Raw genomic sequence first — 18,576 nt, 5'->3', positions numbered from 1 at the left:
TCAAGACTTCTCCTTCCATACAGCCTCAATAATAAAACTTTTAGGTTAATGGTGAAAAGATTCTCCACAGTGAGGGATACCCAGAAAGGTTCACTGAGTTACATGGAGAGATGAGGTGGGGGGGGTGGGTTGAGGTGACCAGGAGGGGAAGAGGGGAATTCAAATGTGGAGAGAGCAATCTAGCCAGTAAGCACTTCCCTCTGTGCTTTCCACAGTTTGGAACCCTCAGAGTGATTCACAGAGATACATAGAGAGGGGGGAGGAAGGTAACAGAGGTGAGCATGAGTAGAAAGGGAGGAATTAAGAGGGGAGAGAGAGATCTGGGCAGTATCCTGTTCCTGAAGTGTTCTCCGGTACCCAGAACACCCTCAGAGATTCACAGAATTGGGTTGAGAAGAGAAGGAGGAGGGTGGGAGATAGAGGTTCCCTGAGGGAGAAGAAAGAGCATCAATAGGGGGAGAGAGTGATCAGGCCAGTGATCACACTCCTGAGTAAAAATGGGTCCTAAAGATTGGGTTCTTAAATGTACAAAGTTGATATCAAATATGTAAAACAAAGATTAAAAATCTAGAGTAGAGGTTAGACTCTTATAAAACTTACAATCTAAAAAAAGAAAGAAAGAAAGAAAAAAAGGAAACAGTGTAAAAAGAAAAAAAAAACAGTAAAACAGTAAAAAAAAGAAACAGTAAAAAAATGTAGAACAGGAAAAAAACATTAAAAAAAAGAAAACACAAAAGGTATAAGATATATGTATGTAGTTTGCTTCAAAAATAGGGTTGTTTTTTTTTTTTTGCAAGTTAATAGTGGGTTATGAAAATGAAAGTTAAAGGTGTAATAGAGGACTTGAAGAAAAAGGAAAGAAGAGAAAAAAAAATTTTTTTTTTAATTAAAAAAAAAAATTAAAAAAAAAACAAACAAAATAATAGTAAAAATATATATATATCCCGGACTTTCTCTGGAGCTGTTGTGAGCAGTGTGGGATCTGCTCAGTTTTAGATAGATCCTTATTCCTGCTTATACTTTTCAAGATCTATAGGTCCTTTTCAATGCAGTCAGTATTAACTACAGGGATCTTAATCTGTTGGCCTGTCCCTTCCAAAGCGCTTCCCTCTGTTTATTTGGCTTCTGTTTGGAGATCTCTTCAGTATCTAATTTCCGCCCTGCAACAAAGCGGTGGAGGTGATCTCTTTAGGTTCGCTTGTTCAATCGTGCTGTGGGGAGGAAGGAACACTGCAATTCTGGCGTGTGTGTGGTAAGCTCGCAGTGTTTCGGCCGCACTGGGTTCGCCCCCGCTCATGGCGTGTGTGCTTTCCCCGTCTACCCTGCTCAGGCTTCAGGTTACTCGGCCGGGGAGCGGGCCCTGAGCTGCGTGCACTTCCCAGGTCTAAGCCGCTCAGGTTCAGGCTCCCGGTTACTCCACAAAGGCGCAGACTCGGTTTCGCCCGCGGCTTGTGCCGTTCCCGGTCGGGGCTGCCCAGGCGGTCAGGAGTTTGGCGAGGGCGCTCTCCCCTGTTGGGGCGGTGTGGCTTATCACCTCCCTGGTCCCCTCCTCGGTTTACTGGCGCGCCCAGCTCCGGTGTGCTTTGTGTCGGTTCTGGGGAGCTGGTCTCTGGCTGCGACCCTCCCGGCGGCTGTCGACCCTCCGGGATCTCAGGCAGTCTTTGCTTAGAAACTGGGAGCCTGTTTGCAGTTTGGTAGGGGGTGCCCTCTCTGGAGCCGAGTTTGCCCCTTTCCGGCTCTGGCGGGCCCCGCCTGCCCGCTGTGTCCGGCGCGGGGTGGGGCGGTCCGCAGCCGGCTAGCTCTCCTCTGGTATCGCTCAGTCCTTTGTTCTGTGAGCGGGCCGGCAGTGCCTTAGAGTTGGGCTTTTCGCGGGATAGTTCTCTCGCTCTGGCTGTCCCACAGTTTAGGTTACTATCTCACGTTAGCTCCCTCAGATTGCCCTTGGGGCACTCGGGCCCGGTCCTTACCCTAGGCAATGCCGCCCGCTCCTCTCCGTTCAGCCCCCACTTGCTGGTGGCGGATGATGCGAGCGTCTGGGGTTCTTTGCTGGGAGTTGCTTTAGGCACGTAATCTGTGGATTTTATTTATTTTTTCCTCCCAGTTATGTTGCCCTCCAAGATAAAAAATCCTCCCCCACACCCGCCGGTGAGAGGGTTTCCTGGTGCTTGGAAATTCCTCCTCTTTTACGACTCCCTCCCCGGGACAGGTCTCCGTCCCTAACTCTTTTGTCTCTCTTTTTATCTTTTATAATTTCTCCTACCTCTTTTGAAGATAATGCGCAGTTTTTGTGGAAGCCTGACGTCCTCAGCCAGCCTTCAGAAGTAGTTTTGTGAAGTTTGGTCAGCGTTCAGATGTTCTTTCGATAAATTTGTGGAGGAGAGAGTGGTCTCCCCGTCCTATTCCTCCGCCATCTTAGCCCCGCCTCTCCAGTTTTCAAATACTATATATTTTAAATCAAATTGACTTTGTCATTTTATGTTTATATTTCAGAATGGTCATAAGGTCATTATTCATTTAGATTATTGTATCTTTTATTACACAGTATTAGAAATAACATGTTTCTATAAAATTTTTGACAAATATTTTATATTTATTTACTTTCCTGTATACTCAGTGTTCAGTGTAAGAGATAATAACAAATACATTTTTTTTAAAAATATTGTTACTCAACAGTAAAGTAACTATAAATCACCATTGTTACATATAATGCAGTTCAAATCAAAGATTAGTTATCCAAGGATATAGCTTAGACAATAAGACTTTTAAAAAGCTGTTTCCTTGAATTTCTGGAATTTACTTAAATACCCTCAAGGGTAAAAATGTTTTTTAACTTTATAAACTTCTTCCCTAGTTATAGAAATAATGCTTTGTGTATTTGTACTAATGATTGAGAAGCATCTTAGGAACTAAAAATGAAGAGAGTTCGTTTTTCATTTTCCGCTTTGAATTAAAAGACAAATGAAGACTAAGAAAACTTACCTAATGTATACATTAAATTTTGTAACATTTATGCTTTGTCTTATTCAGTTAGGCTAGTTTTAGGCAGGGGGACTTCCCAGGTGGCTTAGGGATAAAAAAACTGCCTGTCAAAGCAGGAGATGCAAGTTCAGTCCCTAGGTCAGGAAGATCCCCTGGAGGAGGAAATGGCAACCCACTCCAGTATTCTTGAACAGAGGAACCTGGTGGGCTACAGTCCATGGGGTTGCAGGAGTCAGACACAACTGAGCACACACACATATAGTCATCGGCAGAGACAGGTCCTGGAAAAGACAATGCCAGGCAGTCAGTTAGGATTGGTTGTTATTAGTAGGATGTCAGTAGAACTCCTTGTATAACCAACTGGTCCTGTGTCAGTCACAGGAAGGACAACAGATCCAAAAAAGACGATATTTGACCATGAACAGAAATGTGGGTAGAATCAATATACTTAAGATCATTGGCTGAATTTTTAAAAATTCTAACTGTGAAATAACTCTTAATGTTTGATGGGTTCAAAGATACAGGAATGCTAAGAAGCTAAACTGAATGAGTCTTATATTCTGAAATATCCTAGAATTATTTGGCCTACTTTATCACAGACAGACCTGTGTTTGTCTCATACAACTGACCTTTTAAAACAGGTTTCTTTTCCTAGTATACCAGGCTGTGTCTTCATATCTTCAGGATTCCTTAACATGAAAGTTTATTCTAGGAATACATGAACATTTCCATTTCGTTCATGTATATTAGCAAAGTGAAACTCACTCAGTTGTATCTGACTCTTTGTGACCCCATGGAATATACAGTCCATGGAATTCTCCAGGCCAGACTACTGGAGTGAGTAGACTTTCCCTTCTCCAGAGAATCTTCCCAACCCAGGGATTGAACCCAGGTCTCCCACATTGCAGGCAGATTCTTTACCAGCTGAGCCACAAGGGAAGCCTAAGATTACTAGAATGGGTAGCCTTTCACTTCTCCAGGGGAATCTTCCCGACCCAGGAATCGAACTGGGGTCCCCTGCATTACAGGCAGATTCTTTATGAACTGAGCTATCAGGAAAACGTATATACTACCAAACCAGACTTTAATAAAAGCTTTTTACTGTTGGGACTCTTCGTCTAAAATTTTCTTTTTGCTCTTTTCTTTAAGTCATTCTTTACTAATACTGTGCTTTGCTTTAATTGTATCAAATTAATACACCAAAATCCCTTGCATTCCTATGCACTAACAATGAGAAAACAGAAAGAGAAATTAAGGAAACAATCCCATTCACCATTAAGATGAAAAGAATAAAATACTTAGGAATAAATTTACCGAAAGAAACAAAAGACCTGTGTATAGAAAACTATAAAACACTGATGAAAGAAATCAAAGAGGACACAAATAGATGGAGAAATATGCCATGTTCATGGATTGGAAGAATCAATATAGTGAAAATGAGTATACTCCCCAAAGCAGTCTACAGATTCAATGCAATCCCTATCAAACTACCAACAATATTTTTCACAGAACTAGAACAAATAATTCCACAATTTCTATGGAAACACATAAAACCTCAAGTAGCCAAAGCAATCTTGAGAAAGAAGAATCGAACTGGAGAAATCAACCTGCCTGACTTCAGGCTCTATCTACTACAAAACCACAGTCATCAACACTGGCACAAAAACAGAAATACAGATCAATGGAACAAAATAGAAAGCCCAGAGATAAATCCACGCACCTATGAACACCTTGTCTTCGACAAAAGAGGCAAAAATATACAATGGAGAAAAGACAATCTCTTTAACAAGTGATTCTGGGAAAACTGGTCAGCCATCTGTAAAAGAATGAAGCTAGACCACTTTCTAACACCATACACAAAAATAAACTCAAAATGGATTAAAGATCTAAATGTAACACCAGAAACTATAAAACTCCTAGAAGAAAACATAGGCAGAGCACTGTCTGACATAAATCACACCAAGATCCTCTATGACCCACCTCCCAGAGTAATGGAAATAAAAGCAAAAATAAACAAATGGGACCTAATTAAACTTAAAAACTTTTGCACAACAAAGGAAACTATAAGCAAGGTGAAAAGACAGCCTTCAGAATGGGAGAAAATAATAGCAAATGAAGCAACTGACAAAGAATTAATCTCAAAAACATACAAGCAGCTCAATACCGGAAAAATAAATGACCCAATCAAAAAATGGGCCAAAGAACTAAACAGACATTTCTCCAAAGAACGCATACAGATGGCTAACAAACACATGAAAAGATGCTCAACATCACTTATTATCAGAGAAATGCAAATCAAAACCACAATGAGGTATCATCTCATGCTGGTCAGAATGGCTGCTATCAAAAAGTCTACAAGCAATAAATGCTGGAGAGGGTGCAGAGAAAAAGGAACCCTCTTACACTGTTGGTGGGAATGCAAAATAGTGCAGCCATTGTGGAGAACAGTGTGGATATTCCTTAAAAAGCTGGAAATAGAACTGCCATACAACCCAGCAATCCCACTGCTGGGCATACACACCAAGGAAACCAGAATTCAAAGAGACGCGTGTACCCCAGTGTTCATTGTAGCACTATTTACAATAGCTAGTTCATGGAAGCAACCTAGACATCCATCAGCAAATGAATGGCTAAGAAAGCTGTGGTACATATACATGATGGAATATTACTCCACTGTTAAAAAGAACACATTTGACTCAGTTCTAATGAGGTGGATGAAACTGGAGTCTATTATACAGAGTGATGTAAGTCAGAAAGAAAAACACCAATACAATATATTAATGCATACATATGGAATTTAGAAAGAGGTAATGACAACCCTATATGCGAGACAGCAAAAGACCACAGGTATAAAGAACAGACTTTTGTACTCTGCGGGAGAAGGCAAGGGTGGGATGATCTGAGAGAATAGCATTGAAACATGCATATTACCATATGTGAAATAGATGACCAGTCCAAGCTTGCTGCATGAAACGGGGCACTCAAAGTTGGTGCACTGGGACAACCCAGAAGGATGGGGTAGGGAGGGAGGTGGGAAGAGGGTTCAGGATGGGGGACGCATATACACCCATGGCTGATTCATGTCAATGTATGGCAAAAACCACCACAATATTGTAAAGTAATTAGCCTCCAATTAAAATAAATTAATTAAAATTTAAAAATTGTGTCAATAATGTTTTTAAGAAACACCTTAATCAGTTTCTTTACAAATATTACTATTTTTGTTAGGATGGACGTTTGAAACCAGGAGATCAACTTGTCTCAATAAACAAGGAGTCTATGATTGGTGTATCATTTGAAGAAGCAAAAAGCATAATTACCAGAGCCAAGTTGAGGTAACTATTCTAGCCATAAAATAGAATGAATCATTTAGCATGTCTCCCTAAAAAAGAAATTTAAGTTGTCCTAGTACTTATTTAGACCCAAAACAAGTCTTTTTTTGCTAATATTTGAAACATCATCTTAGAATTCAATTGTACTGTATCCATAAAATGATTTCTTTTTAATGCTAGGTCAGAATCTGCTTGGGAGATAGCATTCATAAGACAGAAATCTGACAGCAGCCATTTAGAAAATCCATCTTGCTCATCCCTTTTACAAGCTACAGGAGAATATGGACCTCAAGCCTCAAAATTTAGCCTTATTTCTTCTCCTCCTGAAATACTAATTCCAAAGACCTCATCCACTCCCAAATCTACAGATGCCATTTTACATTCTTTTAGAAGGAATCAGGTAATCTTGTATTTCATTGTTTACGTTGTCCATAAATCCCCTGTGTGTCATTATGTTTGTTATATACATAATAGAACTATAATTTTGGTAACATAGTTTGTTAACCAATTGGTATTTCCTTGAAATGTCTTTTTTATTTAAGATTTTTATGCTGTGCTATTAATAAATATAATTTTTCAGGTCAATGTATTTTATGTCAGGAAAGTCATAATCAGGAATGGCATCACGAAGATATGCTTAGATATCACTCAAAACTGTGATATGAAATGTTATATTTATTTTCAGATAGTCTCTCATATTATTCCATTCATTATTTTTTTCTATTTTCTGCTTGACTGAAGACAAGCAATCTTCGTTTCTGTTCCTCAGCTCTTTTCTACACAATCTGCTGCTGCTGCTGCTAAGTCGCTTCAGTCGTGTCCGACTCTGTGCGACCCCATAGACGGCAGCCCACCAGGCTCCGCTGTCCCTGGGATTCTCCAGGCAAGAACACTGGAGTGGGTTGCCATTTCCTTCTCCAGTGCATGAAAGGGAAAAGTGAAAGTGAAGTTGCTCAATCGTATCCGACTCTTAGCAACCCCATGGACTGCAGCCCACCAGGCTCCTCCGTCCATGCGATTTTCCAGGCAAGAGTACTGGAGTGGGGTGCCATTGCCTTCTCCTCTACACAGTCTAGGTGGATATTATTCCCTCACATGCATATGCTGGAATATAGTTCACCTTTGTTGTTGTTCACTCACCAAATCATGTCCGACTCTTTGTGACTGCATGGACTGCAGCATATCAGGCTTCCCTGTCCTTCACTGTCTCCCGGAGTTTGCTCAAACTCATGTCCATTGAGTTGGCAATGCCATCCAACCATCTCATCCTCTGTCACCCACTTCTCCTCCTGCCTTCAGTCTTTCCCAGAATCAGGGTCTTTTCCAACAAATTACACAAAAGGGGGAGTTTCTTCATGAAAATCAATATAATTACAGTCATCCTTTGGTATCTGTAGGTATCCAGGACAACCTCCTCCCACAGCCTCCACAGCAGATATCCAAATCCAGGGATGCTAAAGTTTCTTGTATACAATGGTGTTGTATTTGCATATAATCTATGCACACCCTCCCCATATACTTTATATCATCTCTAGATTACTCATAATAGCTAATACAGTATAAATGCTGTATAAATAGTTTCTGGTGCTACAAATTCAAGTTTTGCTTTTGGGAACTTTCTGGAATTTTTAAAAAATAGTTTCAATTTGCTGTTGATTGAATCTGCAGATGCAGAGAAAGAAATGGCAACCCATTCCAGTATTCTTGCCTGGAGAATCTCAGGGACGGAGGAGCCTGGTGGGCTGCCGTCTATGGGGTCGCATGGAGTCAGACACGACTGAAGTGACTTAGCAGCAGCAGCAGCAGATGTAGAACTGGCAGATACAAAGGGATGACTAATTACTAATCACTACAGTGCTGTTAATAATGAATTATAGAATAGAGCTTATATTCTATAAAACAAACTTGAAACTCAAGTAGCCTTTTAGTCAGTGGGATCAAATTCATCATAGATATCTTCAGTTTTGGGTCCATGCTAATCAGATATAGAGTTTAATATTTTTTCTTAGCCCTTATACTTTTTCATTTGGGGTTATAATACCTTTTCACAGACATGGTACATAGCCTTATATTTTCTTGTCCTTGGTTATGGCAGAGCTAAAAGCAGTTGTTACTTTAATTCTGAATTGCTTTGTTTGAAGGTGAATATACCAAAATTTTAAAGGTTTCATATTTCGGGACTATTGCTTTAATCTCATTAATCATTCTTTTTATGTTAACATGAACTCCTAGTCTGGTCTTTGACCTACTTTAGAAAATGACATTTCATGCTCCTCATTTTCTTTCTTAGATAAAAACTGGATACAAGAAAACAGAACAGATTCCAATTACTTCTTCAGACAGCAGCCCTACAGATATGTCTAATACAGGTAAATGCACATTTAATTCCTTTTTCCTCTTGTTTTTTTCAGTTACTCTCTCAATGAGGAGTACATAATGTGACAACAGACTTTAAAGAAGAGTACATTATTTCTTTTTTCTTCATGGAATAAAAGACCAAAGTTAATCTATCATGCAGTGGTCTCTGTTAGATTATGACTTTTATTGAAAATTTTCCTGAACGAAGGGTTGAAATTTAAAAGATACATTATCATAATAGTAGCTATGAAGCTGTAATAATCAATGGACTGTTGAAACCACATAATGAAAACTCTTCTTTAAATCAACGTTAGGTTTCCTTGCCCTTTTAGTGAAATCCTGGTGAGGTATATTAAATGCACCTTTCAGAGAAATTATAGAAGGGAGCATGGCTTAAGAAATATGTTTCATTTTCCTTGGAAGAGATTATATAGATATAAATTGGAAAACACTTGAGTATTATGAATTCAGTATTATTGGTTCTTAATTTTAATGAAATGACTTATTGACATTTTTAAACAATAAAGGATTAATTGTGTAAGTTACCCATAAAAAAAGGATTTTTATCAATCAGTAAAGTGTTTCCAGGCTCAATTATCAAAAACACAATCTTCCCCTTAAATTTTCCCCAAAAGTTAAATGAGAAGACAAATTAAAGAAAATAAATTATCGTTATAGAAAATTGTATAGAAAAGAAGAGTTAATTATATGTCTAAATTATTAAGAAAATTGTTACTTGTGTGTTTTAATTTTTAGTAGCGTTGTATAGATTAAAACTGCAAAATAAGAGTCAGTAAAAATTTTATAGTGTCATAGTCTGGGTTACTTTAGCAAAATACCACAGACTGGGTAACTTATAAACAACAGACATTTATTTCTCACAGTTTTGGAGGCTAGAAGTCCAAGGTCATGGTGCCAGCATGGTCTGAGTGAAAGCCTTCTTGTGGTTGCAATCCTCATTGTGTCCTCACATGGTAGAAAGGTCTAGGGGGCACTTTGGGGTCCTTTTGTAAGAACACTAATTCCATTCACAAGGACTCCACCTTCATGCTGTAAGCACCTCCTGATGGCCCCAGTTTCTAATACCATGATCTTGGGGGTTAGGATTTCAGCATAGAAGTTTTGGGAGGACACAACATTCAGACCATAGCACATAGCTCCTATACTTAACAGGAATTTATAGTGGATTCCATGGTGGTTTCTCTGACTTGGAGCAGTATTTACCAGTGGGTTAGGAGCAATCTTTAGCCATCAATTATATGCCTTTTTTTTTTTTTTTCAGAGAAGGCAATGGCAACCCACTCCAGTACTCTTGCCTGGAAAATCCCATGGACAGAGGAGCCTGGTAGGCTGCAGTCCATGGGGTCGCTAAGAGTCTCTGACACGACTGAGCGACTTCACTTTCACTTTTCACTTTCATGCATTGGAGAAGGAAATGGCAACCCACTCCAGTGTTCTTGCCTGGAGAATCCCAGGGACGGGGGAGCCTGGTGGGTTGCCGTCTATGGGGTCGCACAGAGTCGGACATGACTGAAGCGACTTAGCAGCAGCAGCAGCATATGCCTTTTTACTTAGTGGGATTTGTTGGCCTTTAGAAACTTATTTAGTATTATTTCCTTTACATAATTAATTTCCTTTCTCTTGATATATTGTTTTTATTTTAAATTGGAAACCCATGTGAGAAAAAGAAGATAGATGAAAGAAGCAAACAGTGGTGCGCAGGCATTTATGCAACTTGTTTTTAATTTTGAAAACAATTGAACTACTTAATGTGTCTTTTAGCCATTTATTTATTCAGTAAGTATTTACTGAGTATGTCATGTACATCATGGTTCAGTAAGAATTACAAAGGAGCTAGAATATTTCTCATGAGACACTTAGTAGTATATTGTCAAATAAAATATGAGGTTAAAAACCTTCATTATTCAGATTGGAAAGCATTATATATGTGTATGTTTATGTGTATGTGTGATTATTTTATTGGATAAGTACTTGACTATTTGCCATGTTCTATGTTGACTAGAGCAGGCGGTGAGTAGTTTTGGTAGAAGTATACTGTCAGACTTCCCTTGTGCTCCAGTGGTTCGCCTGCCAGTGCAAGAGACACAGGTTCAATCCCTGGTCCAGGAAGATCCGCATGCCACAGGGCAACTCAGCCTGTGTGCCACAGCTACTGAGTCCACACTCTGGAGCCTACGAGCCACAACTAGGGAGCCCACATTCCATAACCACTGGAGCCAATGTGCCCTACAGCTTCTGCTCTGCAGCAAGAGAAGCCACACAATGAGAAAGAAGCCTGTGCACCACAACCAGAGAGTAGACCCTGCTCACCGCAACTACAGGAAACCTGTGTGCAGCAAGGAAGACCCAGCACAGCCAGAAATCAATAAATAAACAAGTAGAAATATACTGTCTTGCCTGAAGAATCCCATGGATAGGGAGCCTGGTAGGCTCCAGTCCGTAGGGTTGCAAAGAGTTGGACACAACTGAAGTGACCCAGCACACATGGCGCACACACATACACACTGTCTTACTGATTAATAACGTGCTTGCACAAGACATGTAAAGATATGAACAAAAGGAATTAAGAAAAGAAGTCGTAAGTGACCTGAGTGTGATACAGGGAAAATACAATGGTTAATTACCAGGCCCTGAATGCGAACTTAGAGATTCAGATCTCTGTTCCCAACTTACTAGCTGAATAAGCTTATATTGAAATAGTTTCCTCACAGGGTTCTTATGAGTATTAAACAAGATTGTGTATATTAAGCAATTTGTAGTTGGTACAGAGAATATGCTCAGTACATTTTGCTATTATTAATTTTACAAAAACTGAAGTTTAGAATATAGCTTAGATAATATTCCAGGACATATTTTTTAGAGCAGAAGTGAAAGCTTCTGTCTTTCAATTCAATTTTACATCCTTCTTGTCTACCCCTGAAGCTAGTACATAGTTACTGATTTGTCACAAAGTACCCAGGTGGTACTCACAGTAAAGAATCCACCTGTCAATGCAGGAGATACAAGAGATGAGGGTTTGATCCTCAATCGAGAAGATCCCCTGAACTAGGAAATGGCAACCTGCTCCAGTATTTTTGTCTGGAAAATTCCATGGACAAAGAAGCCAGATGGGCCACAAAGAGTCAGACGTGACTGAGTGACTGAACAAGATACGGAAATCAATAGAGAAAATTTTCTTGGCAAAAGTCAGACATCATCTATATCTTGAAAGAAGTGATAAACGTCAATGGATGGATGAAGATAAGAGATCATCCTAAGTGAATGAGGCACCGTCATCAAAAGCAAAAAAGTAAGGATAAGCTACATGTCAGGTGATCCTAGGAGGCAAATCCAATTAGAGGAAGGAGATCCTATAGTAATGAATAAACTGAGGTAAATTTACATCAGTGACTATAAGAAATGATGCTTGATTTTGTTGTAGAAAAATAATCTACTAAAAAATTTATTTGAGTGAGTAAGCTCTATGTAAATATTAAAATGCAATTAGATTGGGAAATTTTTCTAGAGTTGAAATGGAATTGACTTTAGGACCAACCATTTTCTTCCACAGGAGTGTAGTAGATAAGGTATTTCTGAGGGGAAAAAAACAAAGTCAACTCTAAATTCTGTAGGTAACTCACATACATTGTGACTTGTTTTAAGTAGTTATTTATAAATTGTTCCCAAATTAGATCCTTAACTGTCACATCTAAACTCCTTCAGCCAGCTGGTATTTATTAATCTTAAAAATATATAAGTGTTAATATAATCTCAACAAAAATAAACTTAATGAGGCAAATCTACCCCTGTTCCCATCTCAAAAGCATTTTGAAGTGTAAAACTGATTGTGGTTAGTCACTCAGTCATATCTGACTCTTTGCGACCCCATGGACTGTAGCTCGCCAGGCTCCTCTGTCCATGGGTTCTCCAGTCGAGAATACTGGAGTGTGCTGCCATGCCTTCCTCCAGGGGATCTTCTCAACCCAGGGATCAAACCCAGGTCTCCCATATTGCAGGCAGATTCTTTACTGTCTCAGCCACCAGGGAAGCCCAAGAATACTGGAATGGGTAACCTATCCCTTCTCCAAGGGATCTTCCCAACCTAGGAGTTGAATCAGGGTCTCCTGCATTGCAGGCAGATTCTTTACCAGCCAGTAAAACTGGTTAGAATTTTTTAAATCCACTTTATACATGAGTATGCTTTTAGAAACTATTCTGTAATATAAATTTCATATTTCAGAATCCAGCTGTTTACTACTAGCATAAGCTGAATAATGGGTGAGTTTGTGAGGAAGCTAAAACCACACTAAAGACATTCCTGAGGAAGTCAGTAAAGAATTATTGCATGAAGAAAGACAACCATTACTTTAACTTTACCACAGCAGAAGCCTTAATTCTCCTACAGTAAGGCTTTTATAACTGAAAACAAGCTAGTGATGAGAAAAACATCCATGTGGAAGGTTCATAGTATTAACCAAATGACATTGATTTTGCACTCATAAAACATTTCCTTTCTTCTAAAAAGAAGAAAAGGAAGAGAAGATCCAAGAGAAATAAGCCATACTTTGAAAATTCCCAACCACCCCCCCCCACACGAGTAAATAAGGCGCTCAAGGCTGAAATGGAGAGGGACACTAGAAGTTGAGGAAAACTGTCTGTGGTGGGTGCCGGACACTAGAAGTTGAGGAAAACTCTGTGGTGGGTGCCTTCCGGATCAAGCTACCATGAATTACAACAAGCATGAACGCGTGCTGGATTTATGCCTAGATCTTTCTAAAGTTTTGGCTCAAGGTAAAGATTTAGGGGATGTTTGGCTAGGAGAGAGATTTTGTTAAGCCAGTGAGGGGTTAGTATAATTTTACATTAATCTCCTATTTAATCTTTGTATGTATGTCTTACTATTAATAGTACTTTGTAGTTTGCATGGGCTTCCCAGGTGGCACTAGTGGTAAAGGACCCACCTGCAAATGCAGATAGACTAAGGGACATGGATTTGATTCCTGGGTTGGGAAGATCCCCTGGAGGAGGGCACGGCAACCCACTCCAGTGTTCTTGCTTGGAAAATCCCCACGGACAGAGGAGCCTGGCAGGTAACAGTCCATGGGGTCACAAAGAGTCAGACACGACTGAAGCAACTTAGCACACATGCATGCATAGTTTTCATAGTAGTTTTCTAGGGTTTTTAATTTTACCGTTACAGTTCCTATAAAGTGATCTATTTTATTCCTCCTGCTTTACGGATGAGAAGACTGAAGATGAAAGATATTGACACATTTAAACAATTGGTTTAAGGAGTCATAAGAGATTAGAATCCTACATGGTCACCTACTTGCCTTATGATCTTGTGCTAGTTTCCTTACCTTTTGGGGTCTTGGCCTCATCATCTTTAGTTGAAAATAATAATACCTGTGTCACTGTGGTTATTGTCGATTAATGCGCTTATGTACCTAAAGTACTTAGTGTACTGCCTGGCTAAAAGTAAGCATGGTGGTTTAGTTGCTAAGTCTTGTCCAACTCTTGCGCTAATCTTCTCTTATATGCACTGTTGCACATAGTGAATGTTTATGCCTGGATGTAGGAAAACATAAGTGAAAACGCATGCCTTGGTATGTGTCCCTGTCCTGCCCTCTCTTTTGTCTCCTTTCCACCCCTTCCATGCACACTTGAATTGAGTAATTCACACTCAGGGTTAGTCTTGATCTGAGTTCATGATTAAATTAGCTTGGGTCCACCTTGTGTTAGTGTGCATTAATGGCAGGTCAGGAACCAGGCTAAAAAGTCATTGTCAAGACTCACATGTCCACACCCTAAAAATGAAAAATAGTGTTTGACTTATCTCCTACTTGGGTTTCCATTACCACTTTACTCCATGCTGACCTTTTATGCTACACTTCAAATTTGGCAAAAAATTTCTCTTAAGAGGAAAAAGAATGTATTCATAATTTATTTTTAGCCCTTGGCCAACAAGTAGGTATCACAGTAAAAAGGCAACTTTGTTGCCTTTGTCAAATTTGTAAAAACTCTATTATACTAAAATCAGTCTTTCTCAACCTTTTAATTCCATTTAAAGTTAAAAGTCAGTAACCGTTTTTTTTTTTTTTATGATCTTGACACCTATAAGTTATATTCAAGATTTTACATAGAATGTTAAGGAAGTGTTAAAGGTTTAGAGGAAGACTATTTATTTTCATATGCACTTCTTATGTTCTTAGGAAAGAGAATGCAAATCATTTTGTACTTAGAGACAGATGCTCTGAGAAATAAAAAAAAAAATTAAAACACTGCATAAAAATGTGACATTTTAAAAAGTTTTTTCTCTTCCTCTTGTTTCTATGTAGAACTAGTAAAATACCATTTAAAAGTGTATTTAGAATGGTGACAATTTAGATACAAGGATTGACATGAATTGCAGAAATCTGAGAAAATTTGACATATTAAGGCAAATAATTTTTCAAATTCTAGTCCATTGGGACACCTGGTTTTTACTCATAAAGCAAGGATAGAGCTCATCTAAATAGTCAGGGTATACTGAGAAGGTGTTAGAGAATGGATGAGAGGTGTATGACACTAAACTCTTGAGAATCATTTATGCTCCTCAAAATATAACCCTTCTATAAAATAAGAAATAGGATTTTCAGTTCAAGAAGTTCTCAGACTAAATCATACTTTATGTGCAACCTTTAAACAGTTTGCATTTGTGAGTTTTTCCATAGTACCTTCAGAACTCATAGCAAACTGCTTTTGCCAAAGAGAAATTATATGACCTTTTTGAATTTCTAATATGATTTTACTAAGTTTGGAAGAAAAAAAGACTTTTCATTTTGGAATTAATAAGGCATTATTATGACAGGGTAAGTTGTGGGATGTATGTTTGTATTTTAAATTAATATTTCTGTGGGACTTAATGCATAATTGACTACTCTTTTTAGACCACGTGTTTTAAGGCTTAAGTGAAGCTGGTTTATATGATACCTTTTAGATTTAAAGAACAAATAATTATGAAAACAAAAGTCAAAGCTGCCAACTGATTAGCCAGAATTATTTCTGAACAGCAGGAGCCAAGAACACCTCCTGTCAAATGAAAAGTTCTATACCAATTAAATTTCCAATTAATGTGTACCCTGTTGCCTCTTAGATATTGCCCCTGCTTGGACTGATAACTATGGGCCACAAGGAAAGAAGATTTCCCTAAGTCCGTCTGTTCGCGTTAAGGTAGAGAAATTGGAAATGGTAAATACTTGAAATTTTTTCATTTTTCTTCTGTGAAACTATAGCAAGGAATTATTGTCATTCTTTGTGAGGATAAAAGATTGGAGCCATGAGTTTCTTGAGTTATCCATTTGCAGTTAATCGGACTTCAGACCTATAATGGCGATAGGTATAAGGAAGTAATACCCCATTACTCAATTTTTGAAAAAGTGGAGGGAAGCTAAATCCCAAAGAACAAAATATGAACCTACTAGATAAAAAGAAAATGGTAGCAATGTACCCAAAAAATCATATGGAGGATAACTTTATATTGAGAGTTTCTATTTATAAAAGAAACAAGATGATTAAAAAAGAAAAATTATAAGCAGAAAAAGATTTTAAAACTTTTCCTCTCAGGTTACCTGGGAGCTGACAGCAAAAATATATGAAGGTTTTTGGGTTGTTTGTTTGTTTTTTAAATATGAAAATGGATATAGTGCTAAAGGTTCACAGCCTCTACTTTCCTGTCAGTTTTTGTGGATAATGGTTTTTTACATTTAGGAAGAGTATAAAAATGCATAGCTAGAGTAGTTATGCATTACCATTCACGCACATATTCAGACCTTTGCATGGTCTTCTACTAATACCCTTATCAACACCAGTTTGGATATTATTCATTGTTCAAATTCTGACTCAGTTCCAACTCCTTTGTCCAGTTTCTTGCTAATGTTTATAGTTTAGGCCAAAATTGCCATTTTTATACATCTGTAGCAATGAACATCATTTTACAGTACCCTGAAATATTCTATGTTTTATCAGCGAGTGAAAGCTTGCAATCTCTTTGTACCACTACTTAAATCTGTACCACTACACAAATCTGATTTGTGCTGTATAAAATTTTCTCATAAATTAGATACTTGATATGTCTCCCTTGTATCTTCAAAATCCTGAGTATCTTTTTCTGTGTTTTACTTTCTTTTTGTGGCTGAAATGTAAGTTCTGGATAATGGCAAGTTTTACAATCAGCAACATTAACATCATCAAAAAGTAGAATGTTTGAGGTTTAAAACCATATCTATTAATATCTAAAAATGAATAGCTACTGTTTTTTAATGATACTGCTGTTATATACATTTTGGAATATCCAAGGTTTAATACTAATCATTCCTCTGGATAAGGAGAAAATTATTCAGCTAATGACTTTACCTGGCAGTGTTTATACCTTGAATTTAGCTAGTTAAATTTTTCTAGCACATAGTTTAAAAAAATGATTAGTTTTCTTAGAGATACAAAAATCATCTAAATTTGTATTGATTCTGAGAACTGTGAATTGCTTGCATATTGAATCAGTATTCCACTTTTAGTCCTCCTTTTAATCTAAGCAAATTGATTATTTTTGTAGCAAAATAAAATTAGTTTTATAGCCAAGGAAACCTACGTTCTGTGTAAATTCAGCTCCCCTGCTTTTATTCCAGATATTTTCAGTGACTATTTAGTAGAGCAGTCTTTGTTTTCAGAGTTTGAAACTAAATTTCATGCAATAAATATTTTTTTCTAAAATCCATTTTAGCTTCTATCCACCCATGTTTTCTAAGTTACTCTTACCTTTTTGAATAGTTGCATATTAATGTAGTAATATCTGTATCAGTTTAATTTGAAATAGATCCTTCTATTTTAGTTGCTACTTTGTAGACAGATTCAACTTTATTGTCCATTACATTTTTAACATATTTCCTATTTAGTGATAAATGTGTTCAAGTGTTTAAAATGTAATAAAATTCTGTTTACTCTATTTCCTGTAAGTATTTACATATAGTATCTAGGAAATTGGTAATATAAAATATTTCACAAGGAAAAGGTGTTGACTGGTTATGTGGTTTTAAGTCATTAGCCAATACAGTACAGTTTTTTTTTTTCTGGGTCACAATTTATTTTAAGAAGCAATGTCCAAGTTATCTTATTTTCTTCCTTATCCATCATTTTTCTTAACATAACAAGTTAACAAAAAAATTGGGGAGGGGTATAATTTTTAAGAAAGGCAGAGAAGTTAGAATTTGATGAGGGAAATTACCTGTGAAAATGTATGTTTCTGGGGCATTGTCTTCATGAACTCCTTCATGTTTTAGTAGTCTAGGGAGACAATTTTATATCAGGATATACTGGAAAGTAATTTCTAACACTAAACTAATACTATATGTCTCATTTGATCCCATTGTTAAACTTATAAGTAAGTATGATTAAACATAGAAATAGGGATATACTTTTTGGCTTGAAGGTGGAAAATATTGCACCTCCTTGCTATCTACACTTTTGTACCTGAGGAAGATGCTTTGGGTTACAGATGCCATTTCACTGATGTTTACTTTACCTCTTGCCATTTCTATAACATTTGAAGAAATCTGTAGTGAGCAATGGTACCCAATGTCTGAATATAGTTAATAAGATGTTCTTTGTATTAGGTTGGGAAGTACATGACTAATATATTAAGGAGTGACAGTTTCAAAATTCATCGTTTGTTAAGTATCAGAAAAAGTTAAGGACATTTATGTGTCTGACAAATTTGCATTTTTATTTACGGTTAAACTGACAAATTTGCACTTTTATTTACAGTTTAAAGATGACATTAGTTATTCAAGAAATTATTGGAACCTACTTTTAATCAAAGATAAATTACCTGCAGTTTATTTTTCTAATTGAAGTGTAATTGATTTACAGTATT

At 37.6% G+C, this 18,576-nt stretch overlaps 1 protein-coding gene across 26 annotated transcripts in view; it reads left to right on the top strand.

The window, feature by feature from the left end:
* The window catches only part of STXBP4 (syntaxin binding protein 4), a 214,891-nt gene that overhangs the window by 44,569 nt on the left and 151,746 nt on the right, over positions 1-18,576 (top strand). For 24 of the 26 annotated variants that reach the window (XR_014079965.1, XR_014079964.1, XR_014079960.1 and 21 more), the window contains 4 exons: positions 6,208-6,314; positions 6,492-6,711; positions 8,602-8,680; positions 15,805-15,899. Coding sequence is in view for 19 of the 26 variants with exons in the window: in XM_081581691.1 (XP_081437817.1) it covers positions 6,208-6,314; positions 6,492-6,711; positions 8,602-8,680; positions 15,805-15,899 (501 nt within the window). In the remaining 7 variants the exon portion in view is untranslated. Of the gene's footprint in view, positions 1-6,207; positions 6,315-6,491; positions 6,712-8,601; positions 8,681-9,951; positions 10,015-15,804; positions 15,900-18,576 lie in introns of all 26 variants that reach the window. The other 2 variants (XM_081581689.1, XM_081581679.1) reach the window with 1 other exon arrangement.

The sequence above is a fragment of the Giraffa tippelskirchi genome, chromosome 3 (assembly GCF_054371585.1).
Source record: "Giraffa tippelskirchi isolate mGirTip1 chromosome 3, T2T-mGirTip1v1.2.pri, whole genome shotgun sequence".
Classification (NCBI taxonomy): domain Eukaryota; kingdom Metazoa; phylum Chordata; class Mammalia; order Artiodactyla; family Giraffidae; genus Giraffa; species Giraffa tippelskirchi.
This window is presented reverse-complemented; position numbering and strand designations above follow the sequence as displayed.